The sequence below is a fragment of the Cebus imitator genome, unplaced genomic scaffold (assembly GCF_001604975.1).
Source record: "Cebus imitator isolate Cc_AM_T3 unplaced genomic scaffold, Cebus_imitator-1.0 Scaffold118, whole genome shotgun sequence".
Taxonomy (NCBI): Eukaryota; Metazoa; Chordata; class Mammalia; order Primates; family Cebidae; genus Cebus; species Cebus imitator.
The window spans coordinates 62274-88709 of NW_016107433.1; the positions used below are offsets into that span (position 1 = coordinate 62274).

At 42.4% G+C, this 26436-nt stretch overlaps 2 protein-coding genes across 4 annotated transcripts in view; both read right to left on the bottom strand.

The window, feature by feature from the left end:
* Positions 1-13759, bottom strand: part of DYNC1LI2 (dynein cytoplasmic 1 light intermediate chain 2) — a 31199-nt gene extending 17440 nt beyond the window's left edge. For 2 of the 3 annotated variants that reach the window (XM_037742258.1, XM_017539229.2), the window contains exons 1-4: positions 13421-13759; positions 13213-13286; positions 11123-11239; positions 4472-4702 (exon numbers count right to left, since the gene is read on the bottom strand). In XM_037742258.1, coding sequence (XP_037598186.1) covers positions 4472-4702; positions 11123-11239; positions 13213-13286; positions 13421-13527 — 529 coding nt within the window. In that variant the 5' untranslated portion in view covers positions 13528-13759. Of the gene's footprint in view, positions 1-4471; positions 4703-11122; positions 11240-11361; positions 11486-13212; positions 13287-13420 lie in introns of those variants that run through there. The other variant, XM_017539230.2, reaches the window with a different exon arrangement.
* A 3243-nt stretch (positions 13760-17002) lies between these two features.
* Positions 17003-26436, bottom strand: part of TERB1 (telomere repeat binding bouquet formation protein 1) — a 50333-nt gene continuing 40899 nt past the window's right edge. The window contains exons 14-16 of the mRNA XM_017539231.2: positions 21745-21894; positions 21374-21439; positions 17003-17463 (exon numbers count right to left, since the gene is read on the bottom strand). Coding sequence (XP_017394720.2) covers positions 17276-17463; positions 21374-21439; positions 21745-21894 — 404 coding nt within the window. The 3' untranslated portion in view covers positions 17003-17275. The remainder of the gene's footprint in view (positions 17464-21373; positions 21440-21744; positions 21895-26436) is intronic.

The window sequence follows — 26436 nt, forward strand, 5'->3', positions numbered from 1 at the left end:
AAAAAAAAAAAAAAAAAAAAAAACTGAAGGATCAAAGGCCTTTTACTCTCACCAACATGACTGCTAAATAAATGCCAAGTAATAGGACTAAAGAGGACCTAGAGAAGGTTCCTACCTACTCCTCTTCACCCACAGAACAGGTTTCAAACATTTTAAAACCACAAGTTGTGATTTACAAAGACGAGGTTATATGTGAACTTCTGAAATTATCTGAGAGCTCTTTGTCTTTCACATAATAGTGAGCAAACTGAAAACTAACTGATTAAGCCCTAAAGTATGAATGTGATATTTCATCTCTACAATGTCTCTTTAATTAAGCTCATTCATATAACTTCACTATCAGGCTGGGCATGGTGGCTCATGCCTGTAATCGCAGCACTTTGGGAGGCCAAGGCAAGCAGATCACCTGAGGTCAGGAGTTCGAGACCAGCCTGGCCAACATGGTGAAACCTTGTCTCTACTAAAAATACAAACGTTAGCTGGGCGTGGTGGCAGGCACCTGTAATCCCAGCTACTTGAGAGTCTGAGGTAGTAGAATCACTTGAACCCAGGAGGTAGGGGTTGCAGTAAGCCAAAATCATACCACTGCACTCCTAGGTGACATAGTGAGACACCGCGCCCAGCCTGACAGTGAAGTTATATGAATGAGCTTAACAAAAACCAAAAACCAAAAAACAAACAACAACAAAAAAAACACTTCACTGTCAATATAAATAATCTTCTCAAAGTGACCTTTACTCCATTTTGGACAAAAACAGACAAGAACTCAACATGGTTGTTGTAGGGTCTTTAAATAAATCAAATATTCTCATATTTCCTCTTTAAAAGCACTTTAACAAATCTTCAAATCTATAATATATACAATGGCTTAACTGGGTAAGATCTAATGCCCCAAGATCTCATGAGGCCTTAACTACGGCTTCCCTGACAGTGAGCAGCACAGATAAGCTAAGCTATGATAGGAAGGTGGGGGAAGGCAGCTCCAACAGCCAGCTCCACGAACCTCCCCACCATTATCCTGTGCACTGTAAACTTTTCTGCTGTATTTCACCTATGCCATGAAGTGAAAATAGTTCAGAGTCCCAGGTTAGATTATTCACACTCTAAAGGAATGACTTAATTATGGCTGCCCAGTAACAGCAGGAAATTCATGTTTTTAAATAACTTAGCATTTTATTTTATTTTATTTTTGAGACAGGGTCTTGGCTCTGTTGCCCAGGCTGCAGGGCAACAGCACAATCATGGCTCACTGCAGTGTCGACCTCCTGGGCTCAATCAATTCATCTGCCTCCAAGTAGCTGGAACTAAAGGCATGGGCCACCATGCCTGGCTAATTTTTTGTAGAGACGAGGTTTCTCCATGTTGCCCAGGCTGGTCTCAAACTCTTGGGCTCAACCAATCGGCCCACTTAAGCTTCCCAAAGTGCTGGGATGACAAGCATTGAGCCACTGCGCCCGGCCAACTTAGCATTTTAGAAAGCAATTTGGAAGGCAGAGCAAATTTACACACATAAAGGTAAATGAAAAGGGAGTATTAAAAACAGAAAGGACCATGTAATTTGGATAGTAAAGCGGGCATTTTTTTCTTGGGTATACACATACCGAGGTGTTAACAATTTTCTCCAGATGGTGAGATGGTGAGTATTTCACAGCAGGGGACATTAGCCTACCTGGGCTTCCCTTTGGAATCAGATGGGAGTGGGTATGAGAAGGAGATCACAGAGTACCTTCACTGCTGTTGCTGCTTGTCTCTCAACTTTTCCCTCCTACCTCATTTATTGGTTCCATAGTCCTGAGAAGATCCTATAGTCCTACATAAGCATAAGAAAAGCCCCAGATATAAAACAAGAAAGAGAAGACTAAAGTACAAAAAAGCACCGCCTTCTGGTGGCTACAGGGGATGCTTTCCCTCTCACTCAGATGATTCCTCCAGCCAAACAGCTGCCACAGACACAAAAACACTGGGAAACCTAACCTTAAAAGAGAGTGGCCAGTCATGGAGCAGCTTTCCAAAATCAGCAGACTGGAGACTGGTGTTGGACTGGAAACTAAGTTGGATAATAGCCCTTCGCTCATTCCATATAATATCTAGAGTCCAATTAATCTGGAAAGCAAGAGTCCTCTGGGCAAGAGGATACCCAACTCTTTACTAAAATGTAACCTAAACCCAGTACTAACAAAGCCTCCTCTAACATACAACACAAAGGTGTGGCTATCATTCCAAACATCTGAGAAGGGGTGGTGACAGCAGACAGGGCCTTGGAAAGCCAACCAGTCATGAGACAGACATGGTTCCAGCAACTCTCCTTTTCTTCCTAATAACCAAACTGAACTTTGATATTTAGAATATATGGCAACTCAAGAGTAAAGATTACATTTCCCAGCCTCCTTAAAAGGCAGCAGGCCCTTCAGCCCTGCGTTCCTCTTCCTCCATTCTGCTGATCAGAACACGGATGTGAAGGCTAAAGCTCTAGTTGTCAGGAGGAAGAGAACCACACCCTAGAAATGACAAAGCAGGAAACACAAAGGAGCAGGGTGCACAAGCTGTCTTCCCAGGGTTACTTTTCAGTCCTGAACTACCTACACCTCTAGATTTCATTTACAGGAGAGAAATAAACCTCAGTCTTCTTTAAGCCATCATTACCTCAGGTTTTATGTCACATGCAGCTGAATCTAATCCTAAATAACAGCCACTAAATCACAAAATAAATTAGTATCTCAGGGAAATTTAAACTCCCCAGGAGCAGGCATTTTGTTTGCCGTGTCTCCAGCACCTAGAACAGTACCTGCTACCTGGTACAGTATAGGGCAGACACTTTCCCTATCTGGGAAAAAACAATACCCTTGGCTCAATTCTCTCTCTTTTCTGTCTTAACAAATCTCTACAAGGTTATCACTCGTAAGAAAACAGCTTCAGAGAACTGAAGTTGCCAGTGCATTAGCCCACTCATCTGGGTACAAAGCTGTCTGTGCAGTGGATGAAAACACGTCTTCAGACACGGAACTATTCAGAGAAGTTATCTTTAGGGGCTCTATTTCAGGGAAAAAGAGTCATTATCTAGAAAGGTCAGTGGTTAAAGACAGACAAGCTGAGCTGCATAACAATCACAGCAGTACATAGGCGAGTGACTAGAGAAATATAAACACGCACAACAAACTGAAGAATACAATGTTAAACTTATTGTTTTAGCCAACCTGGCATAGAAGCAAAATGAAGTATGGGACAGGAAAACACACTGAGAGAAATCTGGTTTAAAAAGCACATCAAAATTTCAGAACCATTTTGCCAGTAAGTGTGAAGATCCTGTGGGCCATGCCCCAGAAGCCCTCATTAATTCACTAGAGGGGGTGATGTCATCCTGTGGAAATAAGCCAGGTTGGGTGAAGCCTGCCCCGGCCAGGACGGCGGCTGCTGCTGCTGCTGCCATAGCTCCAGCCCCTGCCCCTCCCATTTCCCTGGCAAGTGGACAGAAGCTGATGTAACTGCACAGAAGCTAGGGAAAGGAAAAACAAGCTTCTGAACCACATTAAGGAAAAAAAAAAAAAAAAAACCCAAACAAACTTCCTTTAAAAGTTCTTTATTCTCAAAAGGACTTGGATGTCCTTAGTTTTAAAATAACTTTTCATTTTAATTAAAAAAAAAGACCTTCCTATTTCTAACTAAAATCATATTTTGCTGGATTCCAAAATGAACTAAGGTAGGAGCTGAAAGCTTTGTCTTTTTTAGGACTTCCTCTAAGCCTGCCAACATGAGGGTCCACAGGACTTTAATGGAATTCCAGGGCAGCAAACTCAAGCTGCAGAGACCACAGCAAACCCTCACATCCTCTGATGTTAACTCAGCAGACAGAGAGTAACAGAAAAGCACAGAGATCCACAGAACTTAACACATTTTGAGGAGTCAGGGAAGAACTCTTATTTGAAATGAAAACCAATGAACATAAATATTGATTTGTTTTCTTCAACTTGTGACACCTGAGTTAAACACTGCTTTGAGGCCACCTGTGGAGGCTCACGCCTGTAATCCCAGCACCTGGGGAGACCGACATGGCTGGAACACAAGGTCAAGGGATTGAGAACATCCAGGCCAACAGGGTGAAACACCGTCTCTACTAAAAATACAAAAATTAGCTAGGGATGGTGGCGCAGGCCTGTAATCCCACCTACTCAGGAGGCTGAGGCAGGAGAATCACTTGAATCCGGGAGGTGGAGGTTGCAAGTGAGCAGAGATCGCGTCACTACACTCCAGCCTGGTGACAGAGCAAGACTCCATCTCAAAAAAAGAAAAAAAGAAAGACTGCTTTGAATACTTTTGACTACTGAGTTTACAAGAACCACTCTGAAATAAATGGTGCAAACAAAACAAAACCACAAATCAAGGAAAGTCTCTCGATTGTGAAAAGGAAGGTGGTTAGAACCATCTAAAAAAAAAACAGTGCATTTCCCAATTCAGAAAATTCTATTTTACTCACACTTCCGTTCCAGCTCCCTCATTTTTTCTGGTGGAATTCTCATTTTATCAATGTGCTCACGTAAAACACTAGCCCATTTCTGCAGAGATTCCATCACAGTCCAAGGTCTAGACATGTCTGCAACAAAAATGACGAGGGTCTCTGGCAAGGATTCAGCAGAAACTGCAAATTTCAGCAGGCCTTTGTGGTACAAGTCTCCATCCAGAATCCACACATTGCAGCGTGTGTGATCTGAGAAAAGAAGTAAAGCTAGTTACCATCTGACAATGACCATCAGCACAGCTATAGAAACAGACACATCAGGAAGACCTTGAAAGGTGACAGCTATGAATTCTAAATAGAATGCAAAATTTAGAAATCCAAACCAAAAAGGGCCCAAGTGCTCTGTAGACAGCAGTCCTTGGTCCTAGTGCCTTTAAAATTACAGTAATACAGGGTCCAGGCATAGTGGCTCACTCCTGTAATCCCAACACTTTTTGAGGGTGAGGTGGGTGGATCATTTGAGGTCAGGAGTTTGAGACGAGCCTGGCCAACATGGCGAAACTCCATCTCTACTAAAAATAAAACAAAAATTAGCCAGGTGTTGTGGTGCTTGCCTATAATCAATCCTGGCTACTTGGGAGGCTGAGGCAGGAGAATCGCTTGAACCCAGGAAGTAGAGGTTGTGATAAGCTGAGATTGTGCCAATGCGCTGCAGCCTGGGTGACAGATGCGAGTCCAAAAAAAAAAAAAAAAAAAAAAAAGCCTACCGTAATATAGAAGTGTTCACACCTAAAAAGGTTTCCAAAATGTCTATGAATACTGAGTGTATCTTAGCTTTTAGTAAGAACCAAAAGATTCTAATGTTCACTGGTCAACTGTGCCACCATCTAAATAATCCATCGTCCTAAGATAACGGAAATTAGTGAGGCAGTGAGCTGTGCTGAAGAGCCTATGTTTAAACAAGCCCTTCTTGTGTTGGTCACACTAAACAATGCATTCACATTTTATGAAGGATACCCAAGAGACAGAACCTTTGTATTTAAACGTGAAGATAAAATCATTACTTACATAAATTGAGATATGAATTATTTGCCTAATTATAATAGGGAATTAATAATTTGTTATGATAATATGGTTATTTTTTTTAAATCCTTATCTTTTTATTTTTTTGTCAGGTTATCTAAAGTCATAAAAAATCCTTATCTTAGACATCCTTATGGCAGTATACATACATGAAATGATGTAACATCTGAAACCTGCTTCAAAATAATCTAGTGGCGAGTAAAGGGAGCAAAAAGTAAAACTACAGTTGAAATAAAATTGACCAAGAGCTGGTAATGATTTATTTATTTTTGAGACAGGGTCTGAAACACCCAGGCTGGAGTGCAGTGGCACGATCTCAGTTCAGCTGCAGCTTCAATCTCCCTGGCTAGTGATCCGCCCACTTCAGCCTCCCGAGTAGCTGGGACTACAGGTACAAGCCACCATGCCCAGCTAGTTTTTAAATTTTTTTGTAGAGACAGGGTTTCCCGACGTTGCCCAAGCTGATCTCCAACACCTAGGCTCAAGCAATCCTCCCGCCTTGGCCTCCTTTATAAAGTGTTGGGATTACAGGCCTGAGCCAGTGCATCCAGCCACAACTGGTAATTGTTAAAAGCCACTGTGGCTCGTGATACCAGTCTCTACTTTGTATATATCTTTTGTTTTGTATTTAAAACGTTAAAATACATTCACACAAATGTGCAAGTGCTAAGCTTTAACGAGACATGGTTCCACACTCATACCAGGATGATCTAACTGCAGACGACAATTCTCCAAATCTGTTTATTTATTTGAGACAGAGTCTCACGTTGTTGCCCAGGCTGCAGTGCAGTGGCATGATCTCGGGTCACCACAACCGCTGCCGCCCAGGTTCAGGTGATTCTCCTGCCTCAGCCTCCCACGTAGCTAGGACTACAGGCACATGCCACCACGCCTGGCTAATTTTTCTATTTTTAGTAGAGACAGGGTTTTACCACATTAGCCAGGGTAGTCTCAAACTACTGACCTCAAGTGATCTGCTTGCCTCAGCCTCCCAAAGTGCTAGGATCATAGGTGTGAGCCACAACACCTGGCCAAATTTATAATATATTTTTAGAAATTTTCAGTTATCTTTGAGAACTATAATTTACTTATTTTTATTTTTTGAGATGGAGTCTCCCTCTGTCACCCAGATTTGAGTGCAGTGGCACGAGCTAGATTCATTGCAACTGCCAACTCCCAGGTTCAAGACATTCTCCTACCTCAGCTTCTGAGTAGCCGGGATGACAGGTGTGTGCTACTATGCCCAGCTAATTTTTGTATTTTTAGTAGAGATGGTGTTTCACCATGTTGGCCAGGCTAGTCTCGAACTCCTGACCTGAGGTGATCCACCTGCCTCGGCCTCCCAAAGTGCTGGGATTACCGGTATGAGCCACTGTGCCCAGCAGAATTATCTTTATAATAGTACCTTGAGAACTACTATCAAAAATATTTTAGTTAACTATTAATACTTTTTCTTTTTGGACAGAGTCTCGCTTTGTTGCCTAGACTGGAGTGCAGTGGTGTGACCTCAGCTCACTGCAGTCTACACCTCTCAGGTTCAGGCGATCCTCATGCCTCAGCCTCTTGAGTGGCTGGGATTACAGGTGTGTGCCACCATGACTGGCTGATTTTTCTATTTTTAGTAGAAGTGGGGTTTCGCCATGTTGCCTAGGCTGGTTCCAAACTCCTGGGCTCAAGAGATCCACCTGCTTCGGCCTCCCAAAGTGCTGGGATGACAGGTGTGAGCCACCACACCTGGCCTATTAGCTTCTTTTTCAACCAATTCCAACACACACTTTTAAACCAGCCAGGCATGGTAGCTCACGCCTGTAATCCCAACACTTTGGAAGGCCGAGGCGGGCGGATCCCTTGAGCTCAGGTGAGTTTGGGACCAGCCTGGGCAACATGGCGAAACCCTATCTCTACAAAAAATACAAAAATTAGCCAGGCATGGTGGCCTGCACCTGTAGTCGCAGCTACTCGGGAGGCTGAGGATGGCGGATTGCTTGAGCTAAGGAGACGGAGGTTGCAGTGAGCCGAGACCATGCCACTGCTCTCCAGCACGGATGACAGAGCCAGACCCTGTTGCAAAAAAAGCAAAAAATAAAACAAACAAAAAAACTCAATCTTTCTCTTTTAGAAAAACATACTTAAAAAGAAATCTATCTTCTATTAACTGTCTTTTTTGTATAAGCATTTAATTAATATGCTATAAAAATTTATATTCATGACTTAGTGTCAACAGTATAAAGTATCTAAATCTAGCTATACTTTCAAACTCTATTTTAGTGGCTTTGGTTTGGGTTCTGTGAATGTCTTCAAAAACATTGCTCTGTACCCAAAGTCTGTGGGTTTTAATGCCTGCCCATCCTCAGGCATGGTTCCTTTTTTCAGCCTCTCTCCCCACTGCCCACTACACATACTCATCCACGTGCCTGGAGATCACACCACGTGTAGCATTAAACAAATGCCCCCAAACTGGGAGGCAGAGGTCCTTTGACATGTCACATCCCACCACAAACCAGGTACAAGCCAGAGACTATTTTCTCTACCTGGGTAACTGCCTGCAAAATGTGTATTTATAACTCACTCACACCACACAGTAAAAAAGACTAGGGCTGGAAAATGTGTAATTAACAACAGATAAGGCAATTCTTCCATCAAACAGGAACTTGCAAGTAGGTGGCCTAAAAAAAATCCAATAAATGCAGAGACCAAAAAGTTTTTAAGATAACCTTAAAAAAATCTGTATAGCAGTTAAAATATACTTAAAAGCAAATGAATGTGGTCAATATGATGCTTTGGCATGAAATATGCTATCTTGAAACAGAAGAGGCTACACAGATTCACAGATTATCTACATCATGTTTTAGACTTCCAAAAGAAACAAAAGGGTACTAGAGCTATCACGGCCTCTCAAGCACTGTTACACCTGACACACCCTGTCTCATCTTGTATAGGCACCATTACCCCATGCTACAAATGAGGAAACTCAAGTGCAGAGTAGTTAAGTCAGTTACCCAAAGCCACAAAACTACTGACTACAGGCATGGCATTCTGAACCAGTTATGTCTGGCTCCAAAGCCACAGTTCTTTCCACAGTAGCCATGCTGGTCAAAAAAAAAAACAAAACTGGAAGCAAAAGACTCAAGACATGTGAGATCCTCTGGCCAGGCTCAGCAGCCCTGTATGCATAGACTCCAGTGGGCCTAGATGGGTACCCAAATGCCTCTGTTGTCCTTACACAAAAGACTCTTACCCATGTCCTCTACTTTTTATTTTTATTTTTATTTTTTTTGAGACAGAATCTCACTCTGCTGCCCAGGTTGGAGTGCAGTGGCACGATCTAGACTCACTGCAACCTCTGCCTCCCGGGTTCAAGCAATTCTCCTGCCTCAGCCTCCTGAGTAGCTGGGATTACAGGCATACGCCATCATGCCTAGCTAGCTTGCTTATTAAGTTAGTTAGTTATTTCGAGATGGCGTTTTTCTCGTTTCCCAGGCTGGAGTGCACTGGTGTGATCTAGCCTCACCGCAACCTCCGCCTCCTGGGTTCAAGCGATTCTCCTGCCTCAGCCTCCAGAGTAGCTGGGATTACAGGCATGTGCCACCACACCCAGCTAATTTAGTATTTTTAGTAGAGACAGGGTTTCCCATGTTGGTTAGTCTGATCTTGAACTTCAAGCTATTTTATTGTATTTTTAGTAGAAACAGGGTTTCACCATGTTAGCCAGGCTGGTCTGGAACTCCTAAGCTCAGGTGAACCGCCCACCTCAGACTCCCAAAGTGCTGGGATTACAGGCGTGAGCTGCCGCACCTCGTCACCAATGCTCTCTACTAAACAGCTCTTGGAGATGGTAGAATTATGGTGCTGGAAAGAACCCTGGTTCAACTTAGTCATTTTAGCAATAAAAAAATTGGGGACTAGAGATGGTAGGATCAGCCCTCGTTATATAATTGACCTTACATCATAATCTTTACTGCTTAAATGAGTAAAGGCAATATAAAGAAATTTTTTGATTGAGATGGAGTCTTGCTTTGTCACCCAGTGAAGGACAGTGGCACAATCTCAGCTAACTGCAACCTCTACCTACTGAGTTCAAACTATTTTCACACCTCAGCCTCCCTAGTAGCTGGGACTACAGGCATGCACCACCACACTGGGCTTGTGTTTTTAGTAAAGACAGTGTTTCACCGAGTTGACCAGGCTGGTCTTGAACTCCTGATTTCAAGTGATCCACCCACCTTGGCCTCTCAATGTGCTGGGATTACAGATGTGAGCCACCACGCCCAGGCTAAAGAAAGTAATTTAATGAATACACGTCATCTTTAGGTTATACAGGTAACTCTTCAACAACAACAACGACAACAAAAAAAAAAGAACCTAGGTTACCAATAATTATTTGTGAGTCACTGAAAAGATCTAACATAGGTTGGGTGTAGTGGTTCATGCCTGTAATCCCAGCACTTTGAGAGGCTGAGGCGAACAGACTGCTTGAGCTCAGGAGTTTGAGACCAGCCCGGGCAACATAGTGAAATCCCATCTGTACAAAAATTAGCCGGGTGTGGTGGCGTACACCTATAGCCCCAGCTACTTGGGAGGCTGAGGTGGAAGGATGACCTGAGGCCAAGAGGCAAAGGTTGCAATGAGCTGAGACTGAGCCACTGCACTCCAGCCTGGGTGACAGAGTAAAACCCTGTCTCAAAAAAAAAAAAAAAAAAAAAATCTAACATAAAACCACAAGATTATAAAGGAAGCATTACTGAACAGTTGAAACCCAAAACCATTACTCCAACTCAAAATTACACTTATAAGAAAAAATTTTAAAATTATATGTAATCCTTTTAAGAATGTTTCTCATGTCCTTTTAAGAAACTATTATTACTACTCACATTTTAAAGATGAGGAATTAAAGAACATTACCACCTCTGAGCATCTATTCCTCTACCAGAAGAAATAGAAAATAAGCATTTCTTTCATTCTTTTTTAAAAAACAGAGATGGTCTCACTCTGTCGCCCAGGCTGGAGTGTACTGTATGATCATAACTCACTGCAGCCTCCAACTCCTGGCCTCAAGCGATCCTCCCACCTCAGCTTCCTGAGTAGCTGGGATTATGGTAGGAGTCACCAAGTCTGGCAGAAACTACCATTTCTAAACTGTCACAAGAGACTCAGGAAACTCTCCTGTGAACATATGTTAAATTATTACACTCTAAACCACACCAACTTCGGATTCTCTACTAGAACGAGGAAGAGTAACAATGGTCCCCAGAACAACCAAACATTTCTCTCATATAAAACTCCAAAGCTTTAAAAAATCTTTCTTACTACCTTTATGGATAAGTGAAAATTTACCTTCAGTATATCTTCTTAAGTGCAGGCTAGCCAGAACAGCAACTAACAGTCCCATTCCCCAATTTTGCTAACATACTCTATAAAGAAAAGTGGGTTAAGTCCTGCAAAAGCTATATACTTCACCTATTCTCTGCGATTAACTTTCTGAGAACCAAACAGAAAATAGGATGTCTGGTCATGTTGCAGGAACTACACCCAAAGAGTCAGAGTCCTGCATACACCCCCTTACCATGGGATCAATGCTTCACTCACCATCTCGGTCCTCATCATGCACGCTGAGGTAGAGATATTCTAGGCCTCTTCCTTTTTTGCCATGCTCAGCTCCTTGTAGTTTAGTCATGAGTGTTGTTTTACCAGAACCATCTTCACCTACAAAGGATGTTTGCAAGACAAAAGTGTACTGTTTATTCTGGGAAGGATGGGGAGGCATGACACTCACATGACAAGGAACAACTAAGAATTTCGTGCAAAGCCTGCTGTTGAGGTCTCACCTGCTTTCATAAACAAAGCAGACTTTGTGGAAGAGTGGTTGGGAGGGTGGGGAGGAAAGGGTGGTAAAGGCAGCAAATTCCAAGATCTAAAATGACATTCTACTGCAGTTATCCTTACTTCACAAGGGAAGTAATGAGGCAGGTCCACAGGCCCTATCTATAATTTATAAGACATGCATTTGGAGAAGTGAAAGTAAAAGGTAGGGTTAGTTTCTCACAAGATAAACTTTCACAAGAAAAACAACAAATCTTCAAAATATGATACAATTAACCTAAAAGTCCAGGTACTGTGAACTAAAAAAATGTCTGATCCTGCTTCACAATGGTGAAGAATGGAAGTTATTATTTTTGATTTTAGTATATCTCCTTCACAAGCATTCTGGAGGCTGAGAAACTGACGAAAATAATAACAAACCTAAGCAAAACTCTTTAGCACAATCTCAGTTAATTATTAAGCACTTCCTCATCTCCCTCCACCCAAACAACACCCCCCTCTCCCCCAATCCTTAAACATCAAGGAGAACCATCGCCAACAGACATTACTAGGCACTTCTGGCATTTAATAATAAGGAATTACAGAACATGAGAATTGAAAGGCAGTCCACAGATCAAAGACCTCCTCTCCATCTCCAATGCCTCTACCTTATTCAGGCCCTCTGCATCCGGACCATAGTGCGTACCTGTCAGACTGACTTTAGTACCTGCTCATTTTGAGCTACTTGTCCCTCTGCAGGCAGTGTTCTTTCTAAAACTCAAATCTGGTGGTCCTGATCACCCACTTCTTGAAGATCTCTAAGGGTCCGATATTACCTACCACAGTCATTTCCTGAGGAAGGTCACACATTCTCTTCAGTAACACTAGGAAAACTACCAAGGCAGTGATTCTCATGAGAACTGGGGGATGGAGGCGAGATAAAAGGCCTCTGAAAATCAGAGAACTTCGGGAAATAGCATTAACTCTTCAGCCTTCCCACAATCTGCCCCCAACTTACCTTAGCAGGCACCAACCACAGGTGCTTCTAGCAGTTTCCAAACCCCACACCCTCTGGTCACCTGTGTCCCTGCATATGGACACTTTTCTACAAAATACTCAACCCCTAAATCACCCTCCTTCAACAGCTCCAAGCAGTGTGATGCTTGCACAATAATCCGCATGGTACAATGCAATCACCAATACATCTGTCTTCCACGGCTGAGATTCTTGTGCAGTGTTTAAGAGACGTCTATACTGTGCCAGTGTCCAGCCCACAGGTCCCAAGCAACAAATGGACTTGCTGTGTGAATGTACCCAAACTCTCTCATTTGAGGAGAGGATGCCAGAGAGATCAGGGGACCTGACTCAGGTAACCTAGCAGTGAGAGCAGGAAAAGCCTCCAGTGCTGACTCTCTGTCCTTTGCAAACTCCCTAAAACCTCCGACTGTGCACTACTAATGAGGCTCAAAGAAGACTTCTGTGGCCGTTTCCCCACAGCTCCAAGCCCAGGTCACCTCGTTCTCCCACCTTCTCCGCCTAACCTCATTTACTCGCTCCCCTCTCCAATACTTCAATTTGATGACCGTCGAGGCTACGGGGCATCGAAAGCCAAGTGACTCAAACAATGTGTCGACAACCCCAGAGCACCACTGGGCTTTCCAAAGAGGGTAGCATCCCACCCTCAGGAGAGGGAAGCATCCCACCCTCAGGAGAGGGAGATTGGCCACTCTCCAGCTGCCGTGCTAGGTCCGACGGTGCCTTTCCCGCCAGGCTGCTGGCAGGCGGCTGGAAAGGGGAAGGCCGGGACCTGTGGGAGGGGGGGCGCCCGCCTTGCCCACCCCAGCGCCCTAGGGCAACGCCCCGCCGCCGGCGCTCACCGAAGACCAGGATGTTCTTGCCGGATGGCAGCTTAGACCTGGCGCGGGTGGACACTTCGCTCAGGATGGAGGACCTGCGGCGACAATGGCAAAAATGTTCAGCGCCGGGCTGGGATGGCCCGGCCCGCGACGGCCCCTCAAGTGTGTCCGACGGTCCGGCCCAAAAGCCGCGCCCTCCCCTGCCCGGCCCGACCTCCCTCGGCCTCACCATAGGCTCTGGCCTTCCTCCTCCTCACTGGTCAGGTCGCCGGCGGCTGCCACCGCGGGCCCGTTGGGACCCAGGAGCAGCTTCTTTTCCACCCCCACCGGCGCCATCTTGCCAACTGCAGCCACAAAGAGGGCCCTCCCCCGGGCACGCCGAGGACCCGCGAGGACCCCGGCCGGGCCGTCCCCCGCTGGCCGTCCCCCGCCCCGCGCCTCCCGCCGACCTCGCTGCGGTTACTGCGCCGCCCAACGTGTCCTCTAGGCCTGCGATGGCCACGGACTACCACGGGTTGCGAGGCCGCCTAGGTGGCGGGCGGCGGTCAGGCAGCCGCCGGGGCAGCCATGCGCGGGGAGGCGGTGGCAGGGGCGGGCACCGTCCGGACCAGGGCGCGCTGGCGGCCTCTGCCGGCCGAGAAGCGCAGAGTAGCCTCCGCCACGCTCGCCGATTCCACTGCGCCGTCTGAGGCCGGTATAACTGACCCGAAAGCCTAGGCTTTGGAATGAGACTGATGCACACACAAAAGCGCCATTTATCTAGAACTCACTGTGTGCCAGAGTCACACATGATCTCACTGAATCTTATCTCTTTCACAGATGAGGAACCTAAAGCTCAGAAAGTTTAAGAAACCCACCCGAGGACCCAAGGCTAGAAGATAGCATTCGGTGTTTCTACTCTTATTCACTATATCATGTATGAATTTGGCCTAACCCTAGTCAAGCCTTGCATTGAAAGACCAGCCTTAAGCAAGACCCCCAAAACCTCATAAATATCCTGCTTTTACCCCTTCTCCTCTGAAGACTAAAGGCTGTGAGATAGTGCTCTTGACCACAGTGCACAATACACTTGGCTGTGCTTTACTAACATGCTTTTTAAAATATTTTCAGGGAGCCAGCATTTCACACCAGAAGAGCCTTTAATTTCCTTGAGTTGAGGGTGGGGGGCGCAGGTGCAGAGCGGGGAGGAAAACAGGGAAAGGAATGGAAAAGGGAAAGAGTGGAGAGTAACTGAAGGAAAAAAATACATTCCATTATCAAGCTTTATTTTAGATGTGGCCTCTACTTGAGGGCTCTTACCATTCTCTATGGAAACAGGCTAACAAGACATTTCTAAATATCACAAGAAAGCGGAATGTGGCAACAAAGCACCAACTAAGTGGGTTTCAGATGAGTAGGATTGTGATCCTGATGCCAAAAATCTGGCAGCATGAATTACGGGATACAAGAAATGGGCATATCATCTGCCAAACTGGAGGTAAAGTTTAAACGAGACGAGAGTGAAAACCCATTGAGTTCCTCCCTTGGATATCTGGGAAAATAAGGCAAAGTGCCAGAAGTCCTAAAAGAGCAAGCAGTGGTGAATTTTCACAGGACAGAAGATGGAGTTGAAAATTACAGGCCAATAAGCTTAATCAGCACTAAGTGAAATTTTGTGATTAGAGGTTAAAGGAAGAGAGTACCAAATTTACACAGTATCTTTCTTTTTTGCAGGAGTACCGTGTAGGCGGATGCTGCGGATATAGCAAATGCAGATTTCAACAGGGCTTTTGACAATTCACATCTTAGATGAGAAAGTGAAATGGAGGCTCGATGATAGCATTGAGGATTATTAAAGACTAGCCCAGCTGGGCATGGTGGCACACGTCTGTAATCTCAGCACTCTGGGAGGCCACGGCAGGTGGATTACAATGTCAAGAGATTGAGACCATCCTGGCCAACATAGTGAAGACCTGTCTTTACTAAAAATACAAATATTAGCCGGGCATGGTGGTGCACACCTGTAGTCCCAGCTACTTGAGAGGCTGAGGCAGGAGAATCGCCTGAACCCAGGAGGCAGAGGTTATAGTGAGCTGAGATCACATCACTGCACTCCAGCCTGGTGACAGAGCAAGACTCTGTCTTAAAAATAAATAAAATAGGCCGGGCGCGGTGGCTCACGCCTGTAATCCCAGCACTTTGGGAGGTCGAGGCGGGTGGATCACGAGGTCAAGAGATCGAGACCATCCTGGTCAACATGGTGAAACCCCGTCTCTACTAAAAATACAAAATAAAAATAAAAATAAGTAAAAAAATAAAAAAATAAATAAATAAAGACTAGCCCAGAGGTGGCTGATGAAGAGGAGGGACCAGCAAAAAAGGATGCTAGGGGCTTGCCCAAACCTACTGCCCTGGCTAGCCAATTCAGGGTGCCATCAGTGACTTGGATAAGAATAGAGTAGCAGTCATGAAGTTGTGGATGACCTGAAGCAAGAAGGGTTGCCTTATCTACTGGATGACAAACTGAGCAGAGACTAAATCTAACAAGATGAAATTTAGCAGGAACTACTGAAGTCCTGTGGAAGGGTTTAACAAAAATGCATAGGAAGTCCAGGTGTGGTGGCTCATGCCTGTAATCCCAGCACTTTGGGAGGCCAAGGCTGGTGGATCTCTTGAGGTCAGGAGTTCCAGACCAGCCTGGCCAACATAGTGAAACCGCGTCTCTACTAAAAGTACAAAAAAAAAAAAAAATTAGCCAAGAATGGTGGCATGCATCTGTAATCCCAGCTACGTGGGAGGCTGAAGCACAAGAATCGCTTGAACCCAGGAGACAGAGGCTGCAGTGAGCCGAGATCGTACCACTGCACTCCAGCCTGGACGACAGAGCAAGACTGTCTAAAAAAGAGAAAAAAAATCCATAGGAATGGGATAGGAAATTGTTTGAAAGTAATAAAACTTACAATCTAAAAGTCATTAGTGTATTAACTATAATCTGAGAGTTGGTCATGTAGAATGCCACGAAGCCTCTTAGGGTAGAACCCATAAAACCTCACTGATGCTAACAAAGAAGCTATGCCAGTCAGGCTGATTTCTTAGGGTGACATTTCTGGACACATTTTGCAAAGACAGAGGTGTCCAGTGGTCACTGACTAAACTCATAAGGGGATGTGACATTGTTCTGCTGCAACACCAAGTAACTAGGGCTCATCAATATGAAGGATAAAGATACATAGAGAGAATGGAAAGTGTAGCCACTTCTAAAAAACTAAAGCAAATAAACACACACCAAAAAGGAGTGAACCTGACTATACAATGTGGGAGTATTCAAATCAACATCGCAATTAGCGTTTAGAAGAATATTGTTTACTACAGTAAATACGGAAACTTTTTAAAGAGACAGGGTCTCACTCTCTTGTCCAGGCTAGAATACAGTGAAACACTCATAACTAACTACAACCTTGAACTGTCAAGTAAGTAGGACCACAGAGGCATGCCACCACATCCAGCTAATTTTTAAATTTTTTATAAAGATGGGGGTCTGTTGCCCAGGCTGGTCTTAAACTCCTTGCCTCAAGTAATCCTCCCACATTGGCCTCCCACAAATGTGAGCCACCACCACAGCCAAGGAAATATTTTAATTAACATAATGGCAAATATTGATTTAGTATGTGGGAACCTTAAATAGCTTGGGAAACTATACTTTCTGAATTCTGGGGAGGGACATTTGCACAGTGTAAAAATACTAAAATCCAAATGTCTCACATAGGATTTACTGCAATATAATGCCAAATAACGTTTAAAGGCTCATCATTCTTTTCTGTATGTCCTTTAAGCTTAAGGAAAAATAAAAGCATATTCCTAAACAAATGTTTGATCTTATGAAGGAATTTTATCTTACTAATCTGTATACTGAAAATATATTTGCTTTATAAATCATTGTAATAATTTGATGAGTTTCAGCATCACAAAAACTGTTTAATGAAAACTGTATCCTCATTTCCACATTCCTTCTCATGAGAGTTTAGAAAAAAACTTTAAATGTAATGTATATTTCAAGGCACTGTATTTTAAGAATCCAAACTAAAAACCGACAGTCTTCTTCCAATCAAGAAGCTGCACACTTGGGGCGTTTGGTCAGCTTGTGGTATTTGTGAGCAAGGTCCACAGCCTTCCGTCCTTGCTGAAAGGGGAAAGACCACAAAATTAAATTCCAGTGATTTCCCATTTTCTTAACTCCATTGAAAAGGTAATTTACTTCTTCTTCAGTAAAGTTTTTGCGAATTCTTCTTGTTTCTGTAATTAGAATTGTAGAATATGTTAGTATTTGCTGAACAAAGGTCCTGAGATGCAAATAAGTGCTTATTTGGATATGTTTAACTTATACTTAAGGATGTAAACTATAGAGAGAAATGCCAGGGCTACTCATATGTGGAAACCCACTTCAATTTTAAAAACCTGAGTGCCTAATATTAAGCTAGTTGCTATCACTGTGACTTCTTCAGTAATTATAACTTAAACTACAGTAGTAATACAATATCTTTCAATCTAAACTTTTGTTTAGAAACAAAAGTTTATAAACATCTGATTGTTAATTCAACATTCCTGTGAGGCCCGTTAACAAACAGCTTACCGGCCAGGTGTGGTGACTCACACGTATAATCCCAGCATTTTGGGAGGCTGAGGCAGGTGGATTACTTGCAGTCAGAAGTTCGAGACCAGCCTGGCCAATGTGGCAAAACCCACTCTCTACTAAAAATATAAAAAGTAGCCAGGTGTGGTGGCACATGACTGTAGTCCCAGCTTCTTGGGAGGCTGAAGCATAAGAATTGCTTGAACCTGGGAAGCAGAGGTTGCAATGAGCTGGGATCGCGCCACTGCACTACAGCATAGGCGACGGAGCAAGACTCTGTCTCAAAAGAAAAAAAAAAAAAAAAAAAACAGAGAAAGACTCTGTCTCAGAAAATAAATAAAAGCACTCTGGGAGGCCGAGGCAGGCGGATCACCTGAGGTCGGGAGTTCAAGACCAGCCTGACCAACATGGTGAAACCCGGTCTTTAAAAAATAATAATAATTAAATAATAATAATAATAATAAACAAACAGCTTACCTATCTTACAGATACACTCTTCCCAAAGGGCTCCATAACTTGATAGAATAGAAAAGAATATCAACACTTGTTATTTTAAATATTAGGTTTGATAATGATTTTAAGAATAGAGGTCTTTTGAAATTTGCTTTTAAAAATATGGTCAGCTAGATCAAAACTCAAACTGTAGGCTGCAAAATGGGGAAGGAAGTTTTTAATTATCTGGTTTTTAAGGGATACTTTCTATAACAGAAAGAATATACAGTTGGTATCTGTAAACAAACATTTTCTGATGATTACCAGGAAATAGTTTAAGCTTTTTTATTTATTATTATTTCATGTTATCATTGTAGATAGATGGTGGTGAGGAGAAGTTTTTTGTATTTCCACTTGAGGCTGTTATTTACTTTAGTAGTACTGGGTGCAGTTATCCTGGGTCAACTTGGAAATCCTAGAAAATCTTGCCCTTGCAGGCCAAGACGGCCATTTGTTTAGCTTTCCTAAGAGTTACTGTTCAGACCTTTTAAAACAGAGAAGAAAATCTTCCCAGCAGAAGGTTGAGAAATCAGTGTAAATAATGTGATTACTTGATAGTATTATTTAGAATGTAAGCTCCATGAGGAAAGCAATTTTTATCTATTTTATTCACCATTGTATCCCCAGTGCTTAGAATAATATCTGACACACAGTGGTGGTCAATAAATACTTGTAGAGAGAAAAAAATTACTGGTAAAACTATCTCAAAACATATCAATGAAATTACTCCTTCCTTTTGGGTCTACTGGAAAACTGTGGCTATCCAAGAAATAGGTTTCAACTTCCCCTGCTAAATGATTTGAACTCATAATAATTAGAACTAGATTGGTTACTATAACTTTCAGGATATTGATCCCTGGAGTTGATCATGTAAAGCCCCTTTTCCATTGTGGCTGCCATCCCCCTGGCTTTTATACTTAACATCCGTGTCCAAATCCTCTAAGATTCCTACAGCAGAGTACTGGGCAGCCTGGAAGAAGGAAATAGCTCTCTACATCCCAAACTCCCTGCTCTGTGGCTTCTTTCGTGCTCCTCTTAATATTGACTAGGTATTAGGGAAGAGCAGGGGAAAATGGGCTTAATTCTAGGGACTCTTTATTTTTCAAGCCCTCTCAAAACACCAATCCATCTTGAAATAGAGCCTTGGGGAAATCTGTAAATGCTTAGTACAGTGGTCCCTTCTCAAAATAATGGGTTCAAATTTGAGTATAAAGTATAATTAAATGAATGGTAGTAAGTATCCTAAAAGAAAGGTAAGTTTATCAAGAGGGGAAAAAATGGCAACATACCAAATATTCCTGGCCTGCTTGTGAAAGAAATGTAAGAATCACTGCTTTCCCAAGATTCCTTTCTAAATTCTAAAAAATTAGGCCAGATTATTTGGTTTTAGCTAAAGCAAGTTTAACCTACAAAAAAAAAAAAAAAAAAAATTGCTTGAACCCAGGATGTGGAGGTTGCAGTGAGCCGAGATCATGCCATTGCACGCCCAGGCAACAAGAACAAAAAAAAAAAAAAAAAAAAAAAAAAAAAGTATGTTTTTTTCTGAGCTCAATGTCACTTAACAGTATATAAGACCCCTGTATATAATTATTGTATAACCATTATTATGCCTGTTTCATGAAGCTCTGCAAACTATTTTACTGTACAAATGGATTACAGAATATTTTTTGTTGTTACCTACTTGCTTTAAGACATTTAAAAAAAAATCTATTACTAATTTGATGCCAAGTCCTTGTCAAGAACAAGATCTCCAAGTGCATGATGTTTCTATGAAAAATATCCATTTTCTAACAATTACTACAGAAAGTATTATTTCAGAAAGTCGGCTCATCTGTAGTGGGACTATACTTAATTATAATTTGTATGCAGAACTTTTAATCTAAAAAAGACCCAAATATAAAAAGCAAATTTGAAATTTCTTGAAAGTTTTGGCCGTGAAAATAGCCAGATAAATATATGTGGCAAAATGCTTCCTGAATGTATCAAGTCCAAATGTCTCTGTAATAAATAACAGAGTGGCTCTATAGATGTTACTAATTCCTAGATTACTTTGATAAGTAACATATCCAACCAATTTTAGTCAGTGGGTTTAACTCCATATGAATAAAAGAAAATGATAATGTTATTCAATTTTCTGATAAATTGGAAATGGTGATCAACATGAAATGTTAACCCTATAGTTAAATAAAAATTCCCATAAATTAACTAATTGTTTAAGAAGCATTTTTATTTTTTAAGCAGAATTTTAAGGTTTATACTATTTGTCTCTTCAATTTTTATTGTTTCAAGGGCTATAGCTATGAACAAAAACCTCCTGGAAAGTCTCTCTGACGCATTTGTACATTAACAATTTTGTTCTTAAAATAGAAATATGAAGATAGAACAAGGGCTTCTGGAGAATGGCTTTTTGAATTAAAGTTCTGTTACTTACCAACTAATTATGCCTTACAATAGGAGCAAATTTATATCTAACTTACAATATTGCTATAAGAATTAAAGAAAATAATGTCTATACAACACCTAACACCTAGCAGCTACTTAATACATGTTAGTTTCCTCCTGCTCCATTCCCTGTTGGCAGGCAATGGGTGACCAGGCAACATGAAGAGGAAATTCTCTTTTATTAGAAGGTATGAACCTCATCAGAGGCGAGGTTTACCATTTAAGATCCATTAATGATGGGACTAAGAACAACAACTCAACTGTTCATTTTTTCCTCAGAAATATATGAAATTTAAGTTCATTTAAAAATTAAATATATTCAACCGGGCACAGTGGCTCGTGCCTGTAATCCCAGCACTTCGGGAGGCCGAGGTGGGTAGATCACTTGAGGCCAGGAGTTTAAGACCACACTGGACAACATGGTGAAAACCCATCTCTACTAAAAATACAAAAATTAGCTGGGCATAGTGGTGCGTGTCTGTAATCCCTGCTACTCAGGAGGCTGAGGCAGAAGAATCACTTGAACCTGGGAGGTGGAGGCTGCAGTGAGCCGATTGCTCTGCTGCACTTCAGCCTGGGTGACAGAGCCAGACCCTGTCTCAAGAAAAAAAAAAATTAAATTAAATTAAATATATTCACTTATTCCTCCAGGGGTAGTAGATTCATTACTGAGTCGTCGTCTTCTACATGGGGTCAGCAGAATTTCTGAAAAATATGGAAAAACATTTAGCACACTTAGTGTATCAATCTGAGTAATAGCATATCAATTCCATTAATATATTTCCTTTATTTCCCCATCTAGTTGGAATCCTTAGGTAAATTAGGAAAAAATTTTAAACTAACAGAGTCCAAGACTACTCCCTGGGTACATCTTGAATTACTGGTTGCTTAGAGACAGATTTTCTTTTTAACATTATTTTATCCTTTAGGTTTTAATGTATTTAATGTTTTAGATAATAGTTCAGAAGGTATAGCCATAATTATACTTTTAAAGCTGCTGAATTAATTACTTTTGTTACAGATAAGTGATTTCCTTAGTTCATTTTTATATCTGTCTTCAGCTTCCACAATGACTCTGTGACGATCACATTGGTATGGGCAAGAGTGCAAGAGCTTGCTAAAGTTTCGGCTATTCAGGGATTTTTCTACTGCTATGCAACCTAAAAGAAAACAAATTAAAGTTATGTATGGATGTCACAAAATATCTAGTAACAAATCTATGAAAGCAAATATCTATATGATGTTAACTGAAGTAAAATCAGGAACTATGAATACTTCAAGAAGCTCAAAATCATGTGAGGGAGTAAAGACAACAAATACAATAGTGTAAAGTAAGTGTTGGGAAGGAGGTATGAACAGACAATTAATTGTGCTTTAGGCTGGGCGCAGTGGCTCACACCTGTAATCCCAGCACTTTGGGAGGCTGAGGCGGGTGGATCACAAGATCAGGAGCTCAAGACCAGGCTGGCCAATATGGTGAAACCCTGTCTCTACTAAAAATACAAAAATTAGCTGGACATGGTGGCAGGCGCCTGTAGTCCCAGCTACTCAGAAGGCTGAGGCAGGAGAATTGTTTGAACTTGAGAAGCGGAGGTTGCAGTGAGCCAAGATTGCACCACTGCACTCCAGCCTGGGTGACAGAGTGAGACTCCATCTCAAAAAAAAAATAAAAGAAAGAAAGAAAAAGAAAAAACATCTACGCTGGGTGTGGTGGCTCATGCCTGTAACCCCAGCACTTTGGGAGGCCTAGGTGGGCGGATCACTTGAGGTCAGGGGTTCAAGACCAGCCTGGGCAACATGGCAAAACCCCATCTCTACTCAAAATACAAAAATTAGCTGGGCATGTTGGTGGGTGCCTATAATCCCAGCTACTTTGGAGGCTGAGGTGGAAGAATTGTTTGAACTCAGGAGGCAGAGGTTGCCATGAGCCAAGATCGTGCCATTGCACATGAGCCTGGCCAACAGAGCAAGACTCAATCTTAAAAAAATAAGAAGAAGAAAAGAAAAAGAGCATCTAGGGCTGGGCGTGATGGCTCATGTCTGTAATCCCAGCACTATGTTGCCCAGGATGGTCTTGAACTCTTGAGCCCAAGTGGGAGGATCACTTGGGCTCAAGAGTTCAAGTGATCCTCCCACTTGGGCTCAAGAGTTCAAGACCATCCTGGGCAACACAGTGAGACCCTGTCCCCACCAAAAAAAAAAAAAAAAAAAAAAAATAGCCGGGCGTGGTGGCACACATTTGTAGTCCTAGCTACTTAAGAAGCTAAGGCAGGAGGATCCCTTGAGACCAGGAGTTCAAGGCTGCAGTGAGCCATCATCACATCGCTGCACAGAATAAGACACTGTCTCTCTTTCTTTTTTTTTTTGAGATGGAATTTCACTCTTGTTGCCCAGGCTGGAATGCAATGGCGCAATCTTGGCTCACTGCAACCTCTACTTCCCAGGTTCAAGTGATTCACCTGCCTCAGCCTCCCAAATAGCTGAGATTACAGGCATGTGCCACCATGCTTGGCTATTTTTTAGTAGAGACAGGGTTTCTGCATGTTGGTCAGGCTGGTCTCGAACTCCCAACCTCAGGTGATCCACTAGCCTCAGCCTCCCAAAGTGCTGGGATTACAGGAGTGAGCCATCGCACCTCACCAAGACCTCTGTCTCTTTAAAAGAAAAAAAAAAGGAACATCTAGTTTGTCTGGTTTTGAACAAGAGTCACTGTTAAGAGAAGATAACCAAAATAAGTAATCGTTAGCCTCAGTCATCTTTTTTGTTTTTGACATTATGCAAAATTTCAAACACTGAACCCCCATGTATCCATCACCCAGCTTCAATAATTATTAGCTCATGGCCAATAATATTTTATTTATACCTCTACCTACTCAGCTCTGTCCCCATATATTCATTCGATTATGACATCTGGAATTTACATTAAAGTATAATTTCATCTGTAAATACTTCACGTCTATCCTTAACAGATAAGGACTTGTTTTTGTTTTTCCTGTGACAGGGTCCCACTCTGTCACCCAGGCTGGAGTGCAGTGGTACAATCACAATTCACTTTAATCCTGACATCTTGGGCTCAAGCGATCCTCCAGCCTCAGCCTCCTAAGTAGCTGCAACTATAGATGTGCTCCATCATACCTGGCTAATTTTTTAATTTTTATAGACACAGGGTCTCCTTACATTCCCAGGGCTGGTCTCAAACTCCTGGGCTTAATTCTCTCACCTCAGTCACCCAAAGTGCTGGGATTACAGGTGTGAGTTGCCGTACCCAGCCAGGACTTTTTTTCTAAGACAGTGTCTCACTCTGTCACCTGGGGTTGGAGTGCAGTGGCATGATCTCAGCTCACTATAACCTTAACCTCCTGGGCTCAAGCAATCCTCCCACCTCAGCCACCCAAGTAGCTGGGACTACAGGCACGTACCACCACACTCAGCTAATTTTTGTATTTTTTTTAGAGATGGCGTTTCACTATGTAACAGCCCAGGCTGTTCTCAAACTCCTGGGCTCAAGTGATCCATTTGCCTCAGCCTCCCTAAGTGCTGGGCTACAAGCATGAGCCACTACGCCTGGCCAGGATCTTTTCTGTAAACACATAAAACTACTGTGACACCTAAAAAATCATTTAATATAATCTAACATCCAGTGTCCCATTTGCCCCATCAATTCAAAAATTTCTTTTGAAAGTTGGTTATTGGAATCATGTCCCAAATAAGGTCCAGCATTCCTTTATTTTTTTTCAAGAGACAGGGTCTCACTATGTTGCTCAGGCTGGACTTGAACTCCCGGGCTCAAGCAATCCTCTCACCTCAGCCTCCCACATAGCTGGAACTACAGACACATGCACCACTGTGTCTGACTTATATTCGGTTAACATATGTCAAGGTACTTTTAATCTATCAGTTTTCTGATACATTAGTTGCTTTTAATTTATCAGTTGTCATTTGCTTATTGAAGTATCTCTTCCTTGTCATTTACTTATTGAAGATACTAGGTCATTTGTACTATAGTTTCTCAAAGGCTAAGTTTTGCTGATTGCATCCTAGCGGTGTCCTTTAAAATGTTCCTGTGTATCCTATAAACTAGTAATTAAATTTAAATGGTCGGATTCAGGTTCAAGTGTTTTTACTAGAATGCCATGCAGGTAGTATTTTGCGTTTCTTATTGTATCACATTAAAAGGTACAGATTCTGTCTCTTAAAAAAAAAAAAAAAAAAAAAGTAATTGGGCAGCCTCTTGAGCCAGAGTAGGCTCAGAGAAACTCCCTCTTTTAAAAAAAATATTAAGATAGATCAGCAGCAAACCACCATGGCACATGTTTACTTATGTAACAAACTTGCACATCATGCACATGTTACCTCTGAACTTACAATAAAAGTTGGAAAAACATTTTTTAAAAAAGATAGATCGGTAGGTTTAGGTTATGTCAGCCATGTCCATCCATTATAAAGTTCTCCATCAGCTTGTCACCTAACTGTATCAGTGGCCCATTCCTAAAGGACTAGAAGTTGGCCACACGGATAGTTGGCTGACATGAAAACATTTCAGTACTATGAAGATGTGCAAAAGCACAGAAGCGTGAAAAAGCATAGTGTTCAGAGAATCATGAACACTCTAATATGTCTAGAGTACAGAGAAGTGTGGGAGAAAAGGTGAGGCTGAGAAGGGTTGCAGGGAACCAGACCAAGGAGAATCTTGAAAGCCATGCTAAGGAATTTTAACTCTCTCCAAGGCAACAGAGAGGAACACAGAGATACTTATTAAGCAGCAAGATGACATGATTTCATTTGTCTTGTAGAAAGGGCAGCTGAAGGCAAGAGGAGCAGTTGAGAGGTTACTTTGGTATTCCAGAAAATAAATGGAGAGATTTTGAAACAAGGCATTTGCAGGGAGAATGGAGAGATTTCTGAGGTAAAATTAGAAGGATTTGATGAATAATGAGCTACTGGGGTAAGGGAAATGTTTAGAATAATTCTCAAGAAATTTGGTACTTGATGAAATGGCAGAGTTTGAAATAACCGTAGGCTGGGCACGGTGGCTCATACCTGTAGTCCCAGCACTTTGGGAGGCCGAGGCAGAATGATCATGAGGTCAAGAAATCGAGACCATCCTAGCCAACATGGCAAAACGCAGTCTCTACTAAAAATACAAAAATTAGCTTGGTGTGGTGGCACGCACAGGTAGTCCCAGCTACTTGGGAGGCTGAAGCAGGAGAATCACTTGAACCCAGGAAGCAGAAGTTGCAGCAAGCCAAGGTCACGCCACTGCACTCCAGCCTGGCAACAGAGCAAGACTTCATCTCAAAAAAAAAAAAAAAAAATGTGGAGAAAAAAGACATATGAGATTCTGATTATGGCTAGGCATCAGCTTTAGAGGAACAGAGATAACCTTTTTTATCCAAGAGGGAAGAACAATGATGTTCTGAGCTGTATGTAGAGAACCTCGATTTTGTCCATAGAGCAGAGTACAACAGCAAGATGAACAAAGAGGAACTACCAGGGTGTGAAGGAGGAGGAAAAGGGATAGAATAAGTATTGTGGACATTTACAAGAGCCCTGCAGAAAAAATAAAGAATGGACATGAAACACGAGAAATATTTACATATTTATTATAAATATAAAAATAGGTAGGGCCGAGTGCGGTGGCTCAAGCCTGTAATCCCAGCACTTTGGGAGGCCGAGGCGGGTGGATCACGAGGTCAAGAGAT